The 18,344-nt window shown below is 39.6% G+C and overlaps 1 protein-coding gene across 3 annotated transcripts in view; it reads right to left on the reverse strand.

The window, feature by feature from the left end:
• Nucleotides 1-18,344, reverse strand: part of LOC112456264 (serine-rich adhesin for platelets-like) — a 49,370-nt gene that overhangs the window by 26,666 nt on the left and 4,360 nt on the right. For 2 of the 3 annotated variants that reach the window (XM_025018684.1, XM_025018682.1), the window contains exons 2-8: nt 5,436-5,711; nt 4,301-4,431; nt 3,505-4,060; nt 2,389-3,232; nt 1,562-1,639; nt 1,091-1,299; nt 479-714 (exon numbers count right to left, since the gene is read on the reverse strand). In XM_025018684.1, the coding sequence (XP_024874452.1) occupies nt 479-714; nt 1,091-1,299; nt 1,562-1,639; nt 2,389-3,232; nt 3,505-4,060; nt 4,301-4,431; nt 5,436-5,711 (2,330 nt within the window). Of the gene's footprint in view, nt 1-478; nt 715-1,090; nt 1,300-1,561; nt 1,640-2,388; nt 3,233-3,504; nt 4,061-4,300; nt 4,432-5,435; nt 5,712-17,728; nt 18,246-18,344 lie in introns of those variants that run through there. The other variant, XM_025018683.1, reaches the window with a different exon arrangement.

An 18,344-nucleotide genomic window follows, 5' to 3' on the forward strand; every position in this document is an offset into this window, starting at 1 on the left:
ATTAACAAAGGAAAATCTCGCAACTTTACGTGGTCGATTACGAGCGATTGTTGCAATAAAAATGAAAACATACGTCCGAGGAATTTAATTGAGAATCGCGTGAGCACGCGACTGGACAATTATCGGCGGTCAATACGCGGCCAGACGATCACGAAAGCGAAACGATACTTTGTTACCATACGATAATTGTACTGTTCGTTATTATTAATTACGGCTACGTCTTTTGAAGATGCAAATAACTTAGAGAAAACAAACAAAACTAAAACTCTTTCCATTACCAACGAAAGAAATTATATTTCTATAATTAAATGACTCAAAAAAGAACTCTAGTTAATTTTTTTCGATCCGTTTAAATAATCGTTTAAATAAACAACTATTTAATTTTTTTACGTACATCAAGATTGTTGTAATTCTTGGAAAAATTATATGTATATTTTAATCATTTTATGTGTTACAATTATAAAATATTATAAATTACCTTGAGCGTCGAATTGCCTCCTTCGTCGCAGCATCGTCCTTCCTTGCGAAGGAACTGGACCTGCTCTGTCGTGGCCGTCTTCGTTGATTTCATCCTCGCCTGCACTGGTTGCACTGTCGCGTTGCACAACTTCGTCGCCGCCAATCGTCGACGAAACCGCGCCACTGCTGCTTCCTCCGAAAAACTTCACCTTCCTAGTCAGTTCCGCGTATCCGTGCAAACCGGTCTCGCTTAATCTACGTGATAAGCATGAAGTAAAATTACAACGTCTGATTTTGGAAATTTTTGCATCCTGAGAATGTGTAATTTTATTATTTATATTTATAAAATTAATATAATTTTATTTTAAAACCGAATAGCTTTTTTTCTTAAAAATAAAGCGAAAGAAAAGTGCATATGAATGCGCTTCCTTATTGTATTAAAGACATTTAGGCCCGTATTCATAGTCGGTTCTTATTTCAAGACCGTCTTAAGTAATGTCTTAAGATGCTAATACGGCTCTGTGATTGGTTTATGATATCTTAAGATTGTAGTTAAGACGGTCTTAAATATATATAAGAACCGACTACGAATACCGGCCTTAATTTTACCGAAATGCATGAATAAACGCACCTGACGCTCTCGCTGCCGCTACTCTCGTATCTGGTGCTACTGTTGGACTCTCTCCTGGTCCTCGTAATAGCGTCCCGTATCCTTTGGGAGGCAGAACAGGAGTCTCCTCCGGTTTTACGTGGCAATGCGGGAGTGGGTTCGCTCTCGCTCTCCCGAGGACTGTATCTCGATGATCTCGTGCTCAATGGACTGGCTTCCGGCGATAGATGCTATTAATAAAACAAGAATTCGGTTAAAAGCAATTGTTTGCAAAATTTCGGGCTTGCAAGTATACAATAATAGAATAGCCGTAATAGAATAGCCGTATATACAATCAATAAAAAATTTGCAATTTAATATAAAGCATGTTTGAAGGATTAAATTCCAAAAATTATTATTATTACAATTAAAAATGTCGATAAATGTTTCACTAAACATTCGTCGAAATGTGAATTGAATGGAATTTGTTGATGCAACATACAACTAACTTACGCTTGAACAACGCTTATTCGGAGTGTCGTCGGTGTCGTCCGGATTCGAGAATTCTTCTTTGGAGAACTTTCGCCGTACCTGCTTAAAAAACAATTATGCGCATCACAATATCATGATTAGAATTGGTATATTAAGCAACTTGATAGTTATGAATACTGATAGATAATAAAATCAAGCGTACGTGAGAACCTTCTCTCTTTTTATAGACAGCTGTTCATAAATATGTAATCAGCACTTTCATGAATGGGACTTCTGCTTCCCAGAAAATAATTATTAATTATTATTTCGTCATTTCTTGCATAAGCAGCTAAATAATAATGATTTTAGCCTTTACTTTCTATGTTTTATACTGGAATCACTTATCTTAATAAAATAAAATTAGATAAAGTAAAACAATAAAATATACGTCTTGAAAAAATTGTCTAAAAAAAAAATGTTATTTAATAAAATATAATAAAAAATATAAAATAAATTTTCAATAAAATCGAAATTTGTAAGAATCAGAAAAAAGGTTTATATCCGATATAACTTGACGAAAAGTTATTCATGTGAAAATACGATTGATACGTATATAAAAATATCCAATATACAATTCTTCTTCCACGATAAATATTAAATACGCAGGTTTTTTTTACTGAATAATACTTTTTTATATCGGATTAATGAAAGTGAAAGTGAAAAGTGACGTATCACGAATATATTTAAATCAGAGAAGGCTCGTGTTTCGCAAATGATGCCGGTAACACCTCCACACACACGCACACGAATTCGTTCGCGTATGTATCGCGCCCACATGCCACAAACAATACACAAGCATATTCACTGACCACTTGGAACTCGTCCAGCCTCTTTCCATAACCGATCTCCAGCGAGCCCTTTCTTTCACTGGCGATCCCGGTGACGTCACCGTCGCTGCCGACATCCAACAATTGTTCGGCGGTGTCCCGCGTCTCCTCCTCGTCGTTGTCCCGCCCCTTATCGTTCTCCGCGACGGACTTGATCGGCTCACGGCTCGCCAGCAAATGCTTCTCGTCTAGAGCCTCGTTGCCCGAGACCATCGTGTCCTGCTCCCGCATCCGCTCGTCCTGCGTCCTGTTATCCACGATGATCATGTCGATCATCCTCGCGTCCTGATGCTCCGCATCAGCCTTCTCGTCCGGTCGCGCGTTCGGCACTGTCGAGTCCAGTTCGATCGAGGCAATTGCCTCCTCTCTCCTCGATGACGATCCTTCGGCGTCGTTGGCGTCGTCCTTGCCGTCCTCGCACCTTGCCGTTCTGCTCTGTTCGCCGGTGGATTTCAATCTCGCCGCGCCGCCCACAACCTCCGTTCTTTCTTGCTTCTCCTGCTGCTTTCCTTTCGTGAAATCTTTGATCGAATTCACGCAGTCCCTGCCCACGTCCTCGCGACTATTGTCACGGCGATAGATCCTTATTCCCGACTTGCACACTTCGTCCTTGCTGGCGGACGTTGGTGAGGTAACAAGCGACGAGAACTTGCTTTCTTCTTTAAAATCCTTTCGCGCTGATCTCGATAGATGACGGATGTCGTCCTTGCTGTCTTGTCGCTTTAATCGGTCCTCCTTGCTGCGGGAGGATAACAGTTTCGGTATCAAGCTCGGCACGCTTATGTCCTCGCGACTGCGACGCAGATCATCAGTGCTTCCTCTGTATCTAAAAAATGATAGTAGAGATGAATAATTTAAAAATTATGTTTAATAAAAATAATTGTATTTAATTATTTATAATAATTAAGAATTTCTTTTGTTTATAATTAATAAATGTAATAGTTTTATATCAATCTATTGCTATTATCAACCCTTAAAGATATGGCTTTTGATATTATAAATAAATTATAAATAAATGAGGTTTATTTTGAAGATAAAAATGCTTTAATGAAATTGGAGTCGCTCTCACTACCCGCAAAAGGAAGACAGAAATGATACCTTTGAGGAATAAGTGATCGCTTGGGCGACTCCTGTGGGCTCCGAATATCCTCGAACTCTTTGGAACTCCTTTTAAAAATGGGAATATTCGATTTCCTCTCGCCATGCTTCGCCGGACTTGGTTTCGTCTCGGGTGATATAAGCTTCGCGAGGATCCTCGGCGGTTTTATAAGCGATATCCTCGGCGTGCTCTGTTCCAGCACAGGATCTTCCTGCTCCTTAGCCGAGCGCTCGCTTCTCTTGTTAAATCTTACACTATCCGGTGATGGCACTTCATCCTCCGTTTTAACGATTGGTTTTTCTCGCTTCGTTCGTTCGTTAGTCGATGCGCTTTTCTCGATCGCTTCATTTACATCTCTGCAGTTGTCACCGGCATCCTCGGCGCAGTCGTTCACGTCCAAATTGCTCCTCCGCAAATTCTCAAGCTTCGATAACGTTCCGTCGTCGAAGCTCGAATCCTCCAATGGATCTCGATAATCCTGATGGCGAGACGGTAGACTGCGATATATTCGCAATTCCGGAGACTTTCTCGCGGCTAACCAACGTGTCGGAGGACCTTTGGAGAAAATAATTTATCGTAAATTCGCTGTCATGCAAAACGAAGCGGAAGCAATCGCGACTGAGCCTCTCGAAATGAGGAAACGTGCAGGAAATCAACAACATGTAAATCATTATAATCGTGACATTAATTAACATCGTCTCGCTAATATTTAGCTTTCTGTTAAAGACGAATTTTCCTTTTCCTCATATACTTTCTACCGAGTCATCGACGGAAGATTAATTGTTGGGAACGCACCATTAATCGTCCAAGCTCGTCGGATGCTGCGGTTTAATATGTCCACCGGGATCTGCGCTGTTTTCTCGCTGACGGATCCGCTGGAAGTCGGACTTTCGTACATCCACTTGCCGGTAACGACGTGTAATTCTCTGCAAATTGAACGGGTTCGAAATTATGTCAGCGCACGAAGATACGGGGAAACAAAGAATCACGCGATGCGGAAGAGGCATTATAGCCTCCATTTTCGACCTGAATTCGACATCGTTGAAGTTTCACATACTTCATTTGCTCGTTAACTTATTGCCTTCGTGATTTTACTCTATTTGCATTTAATCAGTAAAGATATTTGTATAAAACGTGTAGCAAGAAATTTTGTGAAATAATAATATTACTGCACGAAAATTAATGATCCGTTAACGAGATATTATTTATAAATAACTTTGTATTACTTATATTTACAAGAAAATATTATATAGGTATAATATTTTCTTGTAAATACACAGTAAAAAACATTTTAGTTTTGTGTTAAATTTCTGACACAGTTGTATGTTAATTTAACATATCGTTGTTGTGTTACTTAACTTTTCTATGTTAAATTAATATTAACCATTTTTAAGAGTTAAAATAACACAATTTATATATGTAAGTGCATGAATTCTTGGTGATATATTTTATATGTTGAAGTGAACAGATAAATTGTGTTATCTTCCTTTTTATAACAGTTACTATGTGTTAAATTGACATAATTCTTATGTTATTTATCAAAAAAAGATCAAAACTAAAAATAAATACTTCTCTTAAATGTTAAAATAACATCTTATCTTAATTACATTTAACATTATAGAGATGTCAATTTAACATAAACTTTGATTTCTGAAAGCGTCTAAATGTTGAATTTTTGTTATTTTTTTACATATTTGCTTTATGTTAAATTAACACGAAAATTTGAGTGGATAAATTGGGACATGTGAAATGTGTTAAATTTAACACAAAATTTTTTTCTGTGTAACTAAATGCAGAATACAACGTATTTTTTTTTACTACAATTATCATCAAATAATATAGAAAACTGATTTTCGACGTTCGGCTATTCGTAAAAGTGCCTCGCAAGGAAGCGACTGCTCACAGGAACTTTCCGCGGTAAAGCACTTACGCGATCTTGTAGCAAACGTTGCAGGCCCACTCGACTTCTTTGTCACCTCCTGCGTGGTTCCTGATCTCGGTGCGACACTGCCGGCACACGCGATGTCTGCAGCGCGTGCAAGTCGCGCCGGTGTTGTAAAATCTACCGAACGACGCGCCGCATCGCGCGCATTTGCGTCCTTGATGCGATAGTTCGCCGCCGCCGCTGCCGCCGCCGCCGCCGCCGCTGCCAGACGCCTTGAACAGCCCCCTTCTTCTCAGGTACTGTAGATCAGCCTTCAGCCTCCTGCGAACACAAAGCCGGATGCTGGAGAGTATCCCGAGGTATCCTCTCGTCGGCCTGCCGCGGCCGCGCCGAACTTCGCAACTTCGCGGGAGAACGTCGCGAGCGCGGCTGAAGCAGACGCGCCAATAAAAGGCGCTCGGCTGAAAGAGCAGCTTTTAAAGAGAATGTTCAAAGTAAACGCAATTGCTCCGCTAAATGAAGATACCGTTTCTTCCAGCTGCAATTGTCTTTACCTGGACAATTGTTCCACCGCAGTTGTTTTTCACGTCGTTATCGCGATATCGCGTCATAGGTCTTCCGATCAGCTTGCAATTACAAAAATATCCTTCTCGATTGTGTCGAATTAAAAAACAAAAAGAGGGATCGAGAGCATACCGAAACGCCATTCAGGTGTTAAACTATTCTCTCTCGCGGCGTCGGATTTTACGCGGCCAAGTGCGACGCGCGATTTTATCGCCCGTACACGTAAGTTACGCTTAATTATTGTTTGCTCCCAGCCGAGAGCGCGGGTAATTAACGGCCGCTCTCGCGTCCGTTCATTGCACATATATATATATACACACACGTATCTTCGTATCGGCGCGCGCCGATTATTCATCGAACGGCAGAAACGAATGAGTTTACGAGCCGCGGATATATCTCGATCACCGGGCGCGCGGCGGCGGCGCGTCCCTCGTCGACGTCGTCGCGGCGCGCGACTTAATGGCCAAGACTTACTCACGCAACTGACGCACGTGACGTGCCGTGTTCTCTCCTGCATAGCCATGAACAACCGTTTCATCACACTCCGAGCGGCCGCAAAAATCGCCCGCGCCGCGCCGCCAGATTTTCTTCCTCGTCGAGCGCGCTGTTAATTACGGCATTAGCGAATTTTTTTGCTCCCGCGATACACGCGCGCGAGATACGTGCGGCCCGCGAGAGCAATCGACTTCGATCGCTTCATTTTTGTCTTTTAAACAATATTTGTGTGAGTTAAGATTTGAAAATCAAAGAGACAAAAGTTAGAAATGAAAAACACAGCTGATTGAATCGATACAAGGATTTATACAGTCCGTTTGACATCTTCGTACATTTGCCTTTAATTAATGATCAGTTAATTACGTCAATAAGCATGCGTTGAATGTTACAGACATATAGACGAGAACGAAGTTTGTGCACGGTTTATTTATAACGTTATATAATCAGACATTTACTTCAAATGTCACGCAGCTGACGACCGCAATTATGCAATTAATTGCTGACTTCATTCAACGTACTCTCGACGAGTACATTCGCAAATCTTCTTTAACCGTTTTTCATAACATTATACAAAATCTTACCAACCGATCGGTTGTAATTACGACGTTGGATTAAAGCTCACGATATATCTTCGAAATCCTTCTAACGACGACGGTTCAAGTCACTGACGTCACTGGCAATATCTTTTTGTTGAAACGTTTGCTATGCACCGGGTGATCATATTAAATCACGACAAGGGACAATCTGTCTTCTCTTCGTTTTGAAATGAGCGTTTTCAACGAGCGTTTAATCGACCGGATGATAAATCGCCGCAAGGATGCGCAAAACGAAAGAGGAGAGCCTTCCGAGACGACGGAACACGGCTATGTCAACTGATTGCCGATTGCCTATGCCAACGACGACAGTGACTCAACGGACGGGGTCGTATCTAGGCTCCTTTTGTTATAAAAAGAATCGACGTACCATGCACGAACGAGATTGCTACATCTCGTCGCTCGGTGCCAATAACAACGTTCCGCGATCGTGTCTCGTGGGTGTTTCACCAGGTACGCGTTCGATTCCCATTCGTCGGGCACTCGGAGAAAAATCACGCTAATGCAACCGAGATCGTAAGTCACACCAGCCGAGCGACTATAAGCGCGGCGCTTAATTCCATAATGCTGTGTCGCGTTAAAACGTCTGGATATCTTTCAATACATATTTCCCTGTCGCTTCTCCAATCTTTCATTTCTTTACCCTTTAATCTCTATTTTCATATCAATTATTCTTTAACGACACGCAAGTGTGTTACGGTATTCATTTCATGCGTATATAAACTGATCCTTGAATTTATTCACCAAACGCTCTGCGGTTTCACGTGTTGCAACAATGAAACACAGTCTACTTTACTTACTCCCTCTTCCACTCTCTCTCACCCCCCTCTCTCTTTCTGTCTTTCTCTCTTTCTCTCTCTCTCTCTACGGTTTCACTCTTTCTTTCTCTATCTCATTCTCCGCATCGGATCAGGTACGAACAATGAATCGTGCAAGAGAATAGCGATAGACTATAGCAAAGGAGTAGAATACCAATAAGCGTTGCCGGCCTATCCGGCCCAGGAAGAAAATTTCCATACTCGGCGATGCAAGTTACTACTTTGCCGTCGCAGATACGCGCGAGTTTTCATGAATAATTTTTAACGGCAAACAACCGACAACTTGCAACAACGCGCTGAGAAATTCAATTTGACAACAAAAGACATTCGACCGCGGAGAGTCGAGGCTCCGTTCGTTAAAAAGGAGATTTGCGTGATAAAACGACGATGAAGACAACGCAGGGGACGGAAGATCGTTTCGCCGATCGCGTGAATGCACATGCAGCTGCGCACCTGGCTGTGTTCATCCACTTCCGTCTCTGACAGTCGAGAAAAGTCGAGAACAGTCATTGCGCTCACATCCGGAGGTGTAGCGACGTCTCATACAGGATCGGATATCGCGATCGAAGAAATTATTCGCTTACGCGTGGCCGAATGTCGACGTTGCTACAAGTCTCCGCTAAACCAGAAACGCGTCCTTTCCACAATTCATAATTTCTTGAAAATCTTTTGCCAATTACGCAAGCGTTTGTGAGATACGGACTTTATTCACACTAGTTTCAAAAACAGAAAATAAAAAAGGAATATAAATGGCGCTTTTGGTGTAGAAGAGCAACGTATGAATTCAATATTATAATCAACTTCATTTCACGTTATCTAAACCCATCAGTAATTCCATCAGTCCTAATATTTAATGAAAAGTAGAAAGTAAATTTTCTGTACGCATGATTAAATTATTTATCAACTTTTGAACATTAAAATCATAAATAAAGATCAGATTTATAAACAGAAATATCTTATTAATAGAAATAAGTGAAAATGTATAAAATACGAGAAAGTTAAGAAGATTGAATGGTATAGTGCACTTTTTTCCGCTATATTTAAATTTCGTTGAAAAGGACGTGTATGATTGCGTAAAATATGAGCACTCTGCATTAATGCGAGATTTAAACGCGAATAGGCGTGCACATCCGGTTGCTCACTGCCATTTCTGAAGAACGAGATGCGCTTAAAGATGAGCCGTACTGGTTGGAGGCAATCATGCCGGCGCCAACCTATTTCATTCGTACCGAACATTTTTCTCGTTAGACGCATTATACGATGGGGACTAATTATCGTTAATACGTATTCAAAAGTAGTTATGGAATTATTTATTATGTTTGAAAATATTTGTAGACTGACTGTATGAAAATTTATTTTACATACGTTCCTGAAAATGATTTGAAGAATTCGCATAATTCAACAAGTTTTTCATAGAAATAAATGAATTTTTATAACTGCGCCATTTCATTTCTCATCAAAGAGAGAGTTATTACGGATAATATTTAATGTACTCTCATATTTTCCAATATGACATTAAATATAAATATAATTGAAAGAATTTGAAAAATACGACAGTAACTATATGATCATCATGAAGCTTACCCTTATTTTTAACACGATATTTTTTACACGTCACAAACATAAGGATAAAAAATAATTTAAAAAGCACGAAAACGAAATGGCAAATGTGTTATTTCTTTCGAATCCTCTCACTCGTTTTAACTACATTGTTTAACATTATCTGGCTTTCCCCTAAAATTCAATATTCACTTAACGCACACATCCACAGCGACGCATTGCACACAATACGTTCAACCTGGAAACCACTTTAACTCCGATGACAGCCAGAGTCTTAGACGTACTTAGGCCACTTTGGAGAAGGCGGAGACTTCACTTTCGGCGCAGCTGAGGAACCGACTTGTCATCGGCTTATCGATCCGAGAAACGAGAACACGCGTCTGAGCACATTATCCCCGTGATAATTGACAGATTATTCGGCAAGGGGAAACGCGAGCGGTCGCGCGCGGCTTCGCGACCCGGTCGGCCGAGAACACCTCGCGAGAGCTCGGCTCGTCGCGATCTCCACGATCGGCGACGGGGGCCCGCCGCCGATGGGGCCCCTCGGTACGCTTCGTCTCGTTTCGCCGCGGCTCGCTCGCTCGCTCTTCGGGCCCCAGCCAGCGGGGGCGTGACTGGACGTACATTAGACGACAGTAATGCCTCGTGGTAGACGACGCGGTTGCACCGCGTCGGACGCCTAATATGGCCTTTCCACTCGGTTTCCATCGGAACCGGTAACGCGACAACGTGAATTTTCCACGATGCAAAATGACTGGATATCGACGCGAAACATTTTGGGGAACGTATATGAACATGGGTTCAACTGGGACAAATATACAGCTGAGAGAAAAATAATTATCTGACGAAATGTCCCAAATGTCACAACACGCGGATGATTTGCATATATCTTCACAATTCGCGTAGGAAGCTGCGTGGGAGGACACATTCATATCGCTTCATCTATCATCAAGATCCCGTATTAAGGATACCGTATCGTAACGGCGTGTCTAATTGATAATCGATACGTTTCTCAAAGACGCATCAAGAAGAGTAAATAACGATTTTCCGGTGTACGGTGCGGATGTTCGGTTATCTGGCTCAACTGATAACCTGTTATATCGGCATCTGCAAATATACTATGTCGATTTACACGTAGGAACTAAATATGAACTGTCCAAGAGCTGTGCGTGTAGTATAGTTTTAGATGTAGTAAATTATCTATAAATCCTCCGACTATAAAATTTATGTTAAATTTTTCTTAACGATGAAGTCAGCAGAGAATAATATTTCTCAAGTTCTTAATTTTTGATATTAAAATCTTCATAAAAAACTAATCCTCAAATTATAAATTCGTTAAAATTTAATTGAAAGTTTGCTTAAAACAAATATGCTTGGTATTTATAAATAATAACGGAATGTATGCAGGGATTTATTTAGTGTATTGGCATAAAATATACTAAATATATAGAACATTTTTAATAAATCGTGAACATTGTAAGATAAATAATTTTCTACTGCACGAAATGACAGGCAAGATCGTATTTGCAAGAATAAAATGAGTTAAAATTGTCAGGATGCACTCTGTCGTTAAACAGTATTATCACGGGTTTCCATGCGGGTGGTTTCGCGCACGCGATAAAAGCTTGTAACAAGCAAAACTTTAATTTAAATCACTTGAGAGCGAGAAATGTTAAAAGCGCTCTAGAACAATTTAGAATAAAATGTATAACATAAAAAAATTTAGAATTAATTGATACATATTAAAGAATAAATTCAAATTTGAACAAGTGAAGAAATCATCCAGTTGTCATGAAATAAAAATGTTTTTAGAAGATAAAAAAATTTGATGTACGATAAAATAGAAATCGGAGTATATTTATTGTTATCGCGAATAATTATAGCCTAAAAAATTATAATCTATAAAAACATCATGAATACGATGATTTTTCCATAAAATAATTTCATTAACTTCGTAAAAGGAGAAAACGTAAGAAAGAGGAATATGGGAAAAAAAGAAAAATGGAAAAGTTCTACTATTAAATTGTAATTAAAGGAATAATAAATTTTTAACTTTAAATAACAGAACTAATTAGAGATTAAAAGATAATAAACTAAAAATTTTTTTAGTAATTGGATCTTTTCTTATTGTGATTTTAAATTATGGCTTTTTTATTTGAGTTTAAGTGATACTCCGACGTCTTAGAAATTTCAACGAAAAGGGGAAATCAGGTCGCGGGGGTCAATATCTAAATGTGGTGTCTTGACAATGACGAAGGCGTTTTTGTCCACGACAAAATGTGGAGCGGAAGAGGATAAAGAAAAATAATTATCTTCAAACAAGAAGAACCGACAGCCGTAGTGTATCATTCGTCTCTCGTGGAACAATAACTTTCCCGTCATTAAATTGTCAGGTTAATTAAATTGTCAGGAGAGTCGCAGCTATGTTGTGATTAGCCTTTGAATCGGTCGACACGTGAACGCCATGATTATTCATCAAGTTGCGGCTTTATGCATTTTATTTTATGACACTTTTATTTACTGAGCATTATGCATCAGATAAAGGCATTTAAATTAAAGTAATGTATGCGAGCTGTATATCTAAACGATAATTTCTGACAATGTTCCTATTCGTCCTATGCTTCATCGCTTATCCATTTTTTATGGCCGTGATTTAATTTACAAGAGAATCTTTGTTGCAATTTAGACATTTATGATGTACGTACAGTACAAAGAATATATACAGTTCGCAATTTTTTCCGTGTACTTATTATGATATCCATAATATCTATATGTATAAGATCTCTTTTATCTACACATTACCGCATATCAATATATGCAACTTTTTTAGCAAAACTTCTTTTTTCAACACATGCTTCTGTCAGTTCCAGCGACTCTTTCAAATTTCTTCAGTAAAGATCTCATATTTTTCAGTTTCAGCTGTTCTATAATTTCTTACATCTTTCTCGTCCAGATTAACATCTTTCCGCAGCTTCTCTACCTACATTTCGTTTACTGTACACCGTCGCGATTCGACTCAACTTGCGCAACTGCGAATCGAGCGCGAATCACGTGTCGAGCCGAGTCTCGCGACAGCGGAGCTCGCTTCGAGCACGTCAAAATATCGTCACGTTCGGTGCGTCGACCCTGCTGCTGTTCGCGACGAAGCGGAACAGGACAGGTTCGTTCGTTCGTTCGTTCGTTCGCCAGGGCTTTTCGTTGCACCGCTCGCGACGCTCAGCACAGAAATCGCGACGGCGGCGACGATCCCCCCGTAGAGACATCACGATGGGTAGGTAGGTAGGTAGGTAGGTAGGTATGCATGCGCGCCGGAAGAACCGTTATTCAACCTTAAGGTTTAAGGTTCGTTCTCCAAGTAACCCGCGTCCACGCGGCGAGCCTATTCGACCAGACGCATACGCGCGGATTTCCGCGTTCCGACGTTCAATTATCAAAACTGTCTGCACCTTTAATCTTCTATCAAACGAATTGCCGCCGTATAAGAAAAATATCGCGCTTAAATAAGCCCGTGTATTTTACAACTACAGTTAAGGACGTTCTCTCGTCCTTATACTAAAGAAAATCGATTTTCTTAGGATTTTCTTGAAACTGTGAATATACGTTAATTTAGGTGTGCTTTATGCGTGGTATAAATTTCAGTACCTTTTCCGGTATAAAAAATAAAGATACTGAGCCTCAAAGTTTAAAAAAAAATTTTGAATTTATTTTTTTTAGTTTTGGGATTTTTTCTTTATAGAACTCGACGAGAGGAGCAACTTTGGTCCTCTTGGCCAACCTCGTATCTCTTACCGTTTGGCCTGGAAAACCTTTTTATTAGTAAAAGTTGAAACTTTGAGGCTCAGTATCTTGATTTTTTATACCGGAAGAGGTACTGAAATTTATACCACGCATATAAAGCACACCTAAATTAACGTATATTCACAGTTTCAAGAAAATCCTAAAAAAATCGATTTTCTCTAGTATAAGGACGAGAACGTCCTTAAATTAAATCCTTTATTTATCCTTATTCTGAGTCTTTCTGCCAAGTTTATTAAGTTGTTATTTTTCATCTCTGGGGGATCTTTTAATTTTATTATCATTTTATATTTTGTTTTTGTATCACGTATCGTTTTATATCACGTTATACCATTGTATCATTTGGATAATGATAAGCTCCACGTCACGTATGTAGATTCGAGATAAAAGTTAATCTTCTTATTTACGGGAGGCAGATCTCGAATCATAAGGCGCCGGTATACCGCGCCACGTAATGAGCACTTGTCAACGGGTGTTCGCAGGTCAGGATATTCGCAGCCTAATATAACTCGCGTGATATAACGCCGCGTCGAATATTATGCGGGTATACACACATTGTGTGCTCCTTTCCACCTTCGTGTGAAAGCGCCATTCCGGGCGAGAGCGAGACACCAGAGAAAGACCAGACTCGTTCACACGGGGGGTCATAGCTAGCCCCAAGAGAGCAGTCATTGACATTGGCGAAAGAGCGAGCGGGACGAGAGACGGAAAGATGAGAAAGCGTAAGAGAGAGACGACGATACGTCTTCGAGAAACGTGACTAATATGGTCTCGCGGTGTCTTTACTTACACGCCGCCTCGACGTCCTCTCCGATTTCTTCACTGTCGCGAAGTTATAACAGACCCTGCTCCTTCGTCACGTAAAACAAAGACGAAGAGTCAAGAGGCACGAGGGAAAATTAATTTCGCTGGCTATAATGTCAAGTCACGATTGTTGAGAATTTTATCCGTGAGATTTTCCTTTCGCGACTTTGCCGGTCGGAAAATGATAACGCATGGTGGTTGAGTAGAAGAAAAATCGATTAAGGATCTCGCAACGATATCGACGAACGAGAATCGTAAGATTCAACTAATTTTTCTGTATCATTATTTATCGCGTAGGGGTCTGTGATCGAGAACGGAAACGTGGGTCGTTAATGAGGGAAAATTCATCAAAAAATCGCGATGCAAACCTGCACCTTTGAACGGAGGCACGAGGTAGCAATTTTCGATGTATTAAAACAATTAAAGGCTCGTAGGAAAATATACGATGTGGCAACCGTACGTGAGGGTCGAAATTGCAGGTGCAACCTTAGCTGCAATATTAGCAAATTACACGGCGGAGTGGCATTAGGCAGTATACGCCGAAGATGCAAGAATGTGTCTAATTACATGCTCGTCCCGCCACGAAGAATCGCTTAAGAAGAAAATTATCCGCTGTTGAAACTCTGTGAAATGCTTGAGAGAACAATATGGTTCTTTTAGCATACATCTAATCTAATTATAATATTATAATGTACAATTTATTTGTAATGTATTTCTACATTTGTGCGTATATTAAAATAATTTTTTATTAAATTTATTATTGAGAAAGCGACTTTAAAATTAAGTTAATTATAATTAAGATAAAAGTCAGACTTTAAAATTATTAAATTCATGCAATTTCCAGCAATTGAAAAATCTAATTTGTCTTCTAAAAATGATTAAGTAAAGATATTGAAACGTTCCCGACAAATTTTCTATTTCTTCTTCAGATTATTTGTAAATAATTCTATGATTTATGAAGCGCGATAATATCGATTTCTACCATCAATCCTTCAATCATCTGTACGTTCATTCCTATAACAGCAGGGTGCATGATATGTGAGGATTTATTTCTTTTTAAAGTAACAAATACCTGAATATAATGCGATATTTGCGATCGCGATTACAATTTAACTTTATATAAATCAAAGAATGTAATTTATATCAAAAGAATGATATAGTAAAGCCAATTCTTTAAATTTTTTGTGTGCGTTTATTTTAAGGATTAATTCGTCTATCAAGAAAATTAATTGCAGCTGTTTACCAGACTGATTACATAGACATTTCTACTACTTGAAACTCGACTTGAAAGCTGTATCTCACTTTTACTCTTATCACTACGTTAATATTCTTAATATTCTAGATCTTAATTCTAATTTTAGCGTCGTTTCAAGTCAAGACCGTTCTCTAACTCGGTATATAGCAGATAACGATTCGTATCTACCGAGGTGAGTACGAAAAAGAGTATATTTATAAAATATATTTATAATCAGCTGGATAGAGCAGAGAGAGCGAACAAGATTTACTTAGGCGGCGGAGCAATCTTGGATAACGCCAAAACAGGTTTCGCGCGAATGTCTTACTTCTTCCTGACGACGACGATTCGACGGTATTCGACAGTCGCGCTGCCTGGTCTGCGTTCATCGGACTTTACTCCTGCGGGCAGCAGGTAAGTAGAAAGTACAATATAACGCAAATAACGCTGATAAAGCGCTTGCCGCACGTATATCGTGAGTAAACAGGGATTGAAATCGTAAACGTTCCGATTTATTTCAGCTGACGAAGAAGTTTGGGTGTAAATGTAAAAATGTGTCAAATTGGAGTATCTCTCTAGCTAGAGGAATTATCCTTTCTCGTGATTGAAGAATGGCTCGATAAAGAAACCTTTAAAAAGAAAACTACAGAGTTTTTTGAATTTTTTCTAATAGTTCAAAAATTATTACATCAAAAGAAGGATAGAAATGATTAATCTTTTTATAATCTAAGAGAAAAATAAATAAGATTTTATAAAATTTATGCAAAATTGTGCAGTCTTTCTTGCAATACTTGCGACTTGGTAAACTTTTTTTGTAAGGTTTCGCAAAGAATGCTAAAGATTCGTATTACATATCACGTGCACGTGATTTCCGATTAACCTGACGCACATTACGCATTGAACGGCAATTAAGCAATGCAATTTATGACAAGTGTACAACATGATCTACATATGCTGATCAAAGTTGTTACAGAGACGGTTAAATTAATAGAATGCAAGGTTGCATGTTGAATGAAATATATTTCATGCAAGGGCAATGTGTTAAGATGCCGCTTCGCATCTTAAGAAGAAACTTAATGAGATAACTAAAGATATGCATGTACGATTAAGAAAACATTTCCACCTAACGCGTGAATTATTTTAATTTATGACATAAATTGTAAAGCCTATAATTTGTGTCTCCTTTAAATGATTGAAAAGTACATAAAGAAATAAATAAATGACAGAGATAAGTGAAGAAAATAAATGAAAAGATGAAATAAAACGACAAGAATGTGATAAATCGTAGAAAAGACTAATACTGAATAATAAATCAGGAAATATCACACGCAATACATTCTTTTGATTTAACGTTCTGGAAAAGAAGTGAGATAAACTAAAGGAGATAAAAAACAAGGTCTTTTTTATCAGTCGATTTGATAATTCGTTCTTATTCGTCGGCCGGCAGCAGACTATCAAAATAAAGTGATTCACGCGTTAGAATGCAGTGTCTTTACGTCCCGTCGCTACAAAACTTTTCTTTGTCCCTAAATGATCATTTTCTCCTCGTAATTATCCTATTCACGAACCAAAAAATTCCTGCCAGCTCCTTATCCTCCATTTGCCCGCAGCGCGAAACGCATGATCAGCACGTCCACCAACTCCGAATCCGACGCGACTCTCATTCACAATACATTCGAAGCATAAAACTCCGAAACTCGACCAACTTATACTTAAACTATATTGGAAATTGCAAAATATATATCTCAAAAGGTCTATCTTTTTTCATCTATAGGCATCTCTTAGCTCTTTCTGTAAAAATTTATTTAAAATAATTGAAGAGAGAAAGAAAGAGAGAATATATAATATATAGATAAAAATATATATATATTAGTTTAGAATCACATTTTAAATTTTAGAATAATGAAACTATTTTTTCTCATTGAACAAAAATGAAAGAATTGTATTAATCTTAATTTTCATCATAACAGTTTTTATTAATCTTCCTTTCCTTTCTTTCTTGGAGAGTGTGAATAGGAGATTATGGTTTTATCATAATTTTCACACTATAAATATTAAAAGTCGATTACCCGGACTAGCCAATAGCCATTAGCGACACATGTATCTAAGAATTTAATTCTTCTAATATTCTTTATGTGTCTTGCAGATCTCAGATTAAGATTTGAAAGATTTAGAATAATTTCTGAATTTTTTTTAGTAATACTTCCATCGTATTACTTGAATCGTCGACGAATACCGCAGAAATTGGATTAATTTTAATTAATCGTAGCATTTTGCACAAACTTTCTTTCATTCAGGGACCAATATTGAAGAGTGACGTTGGACACATCACTCGTTATAACGAGTCTCCGTTCAACAACCTTCACTACCAGACGCACTATATATTTCACCGATTCCGGGCTGGAGAAAAGGCCCTTCACCGCGGCCTTTGAGGCCTCACGTTCCGAAATAAGTGTCTCGAGCGAGAGAAATTACCCCTGGTCCTCGTCGGCAGCGGCTCCTTGCTGAACGATGCGAACCACGTCCGTCGTCGACATCGTCGGCACTCACGTTGCCGTGGCACACACACCGATGATCACCGATCACACATCCTGTGCCGCTCCTCCTCCTCCTCCTCTTCGAACTGCACCCTCCGAAGAAATTCACCTCGATACCGCGCTCCTTCGACGATCGGCGGAAATTCTCTTTTCGAACGCAAACTCGCGAGAATTCAAATTCTCCTCACTACACTCTGCGGTTAACGCACGTGTGTTCGCCAGACCAGGCCGGGTTAAATGCTGGGTGTCCAGGCTGACTGGCGCCCGTCAAGGCTACCGATATGGGAGAGCGAAAGAGGGATCCGGGGGTCCGTTCTGCGGCCACGGGCCCCGATATGCGTCCTCGTGCGTTTACCTGGTCCCCCTGGAGGAGGAGGAGGAGGAGGTGGTGGTGGAAGAAGAAGAGGCGGAGGCGGAGGAGCGAAACCACGAGGAGTTGCACACACGGCGGTGAACATCACCTCACTGAGGCCCCAGACGAGTGTCGTGCCGCACCGCTCGTCGTCGGTCTTACCTGTGCACATGTACGCACGCGGCGTTTTTCCTCACTTGCT

Source organism: Temnothorax curvispinosus, unplaced genomic scaffold (genome assembly GCF_003070985.1).
Source record: "Temnothorax curvispinosus isolate PA1 unplaced genomic scaffold, ASM307098v1 QBEX01006721.1, whole genome shotgun sequence".
NCBI lineage: Eukaryota > Metazoa > Arthropoda > Insecta > Hymenoptera > Formicidae > Temnothorax > Temnothorax curvispinosus.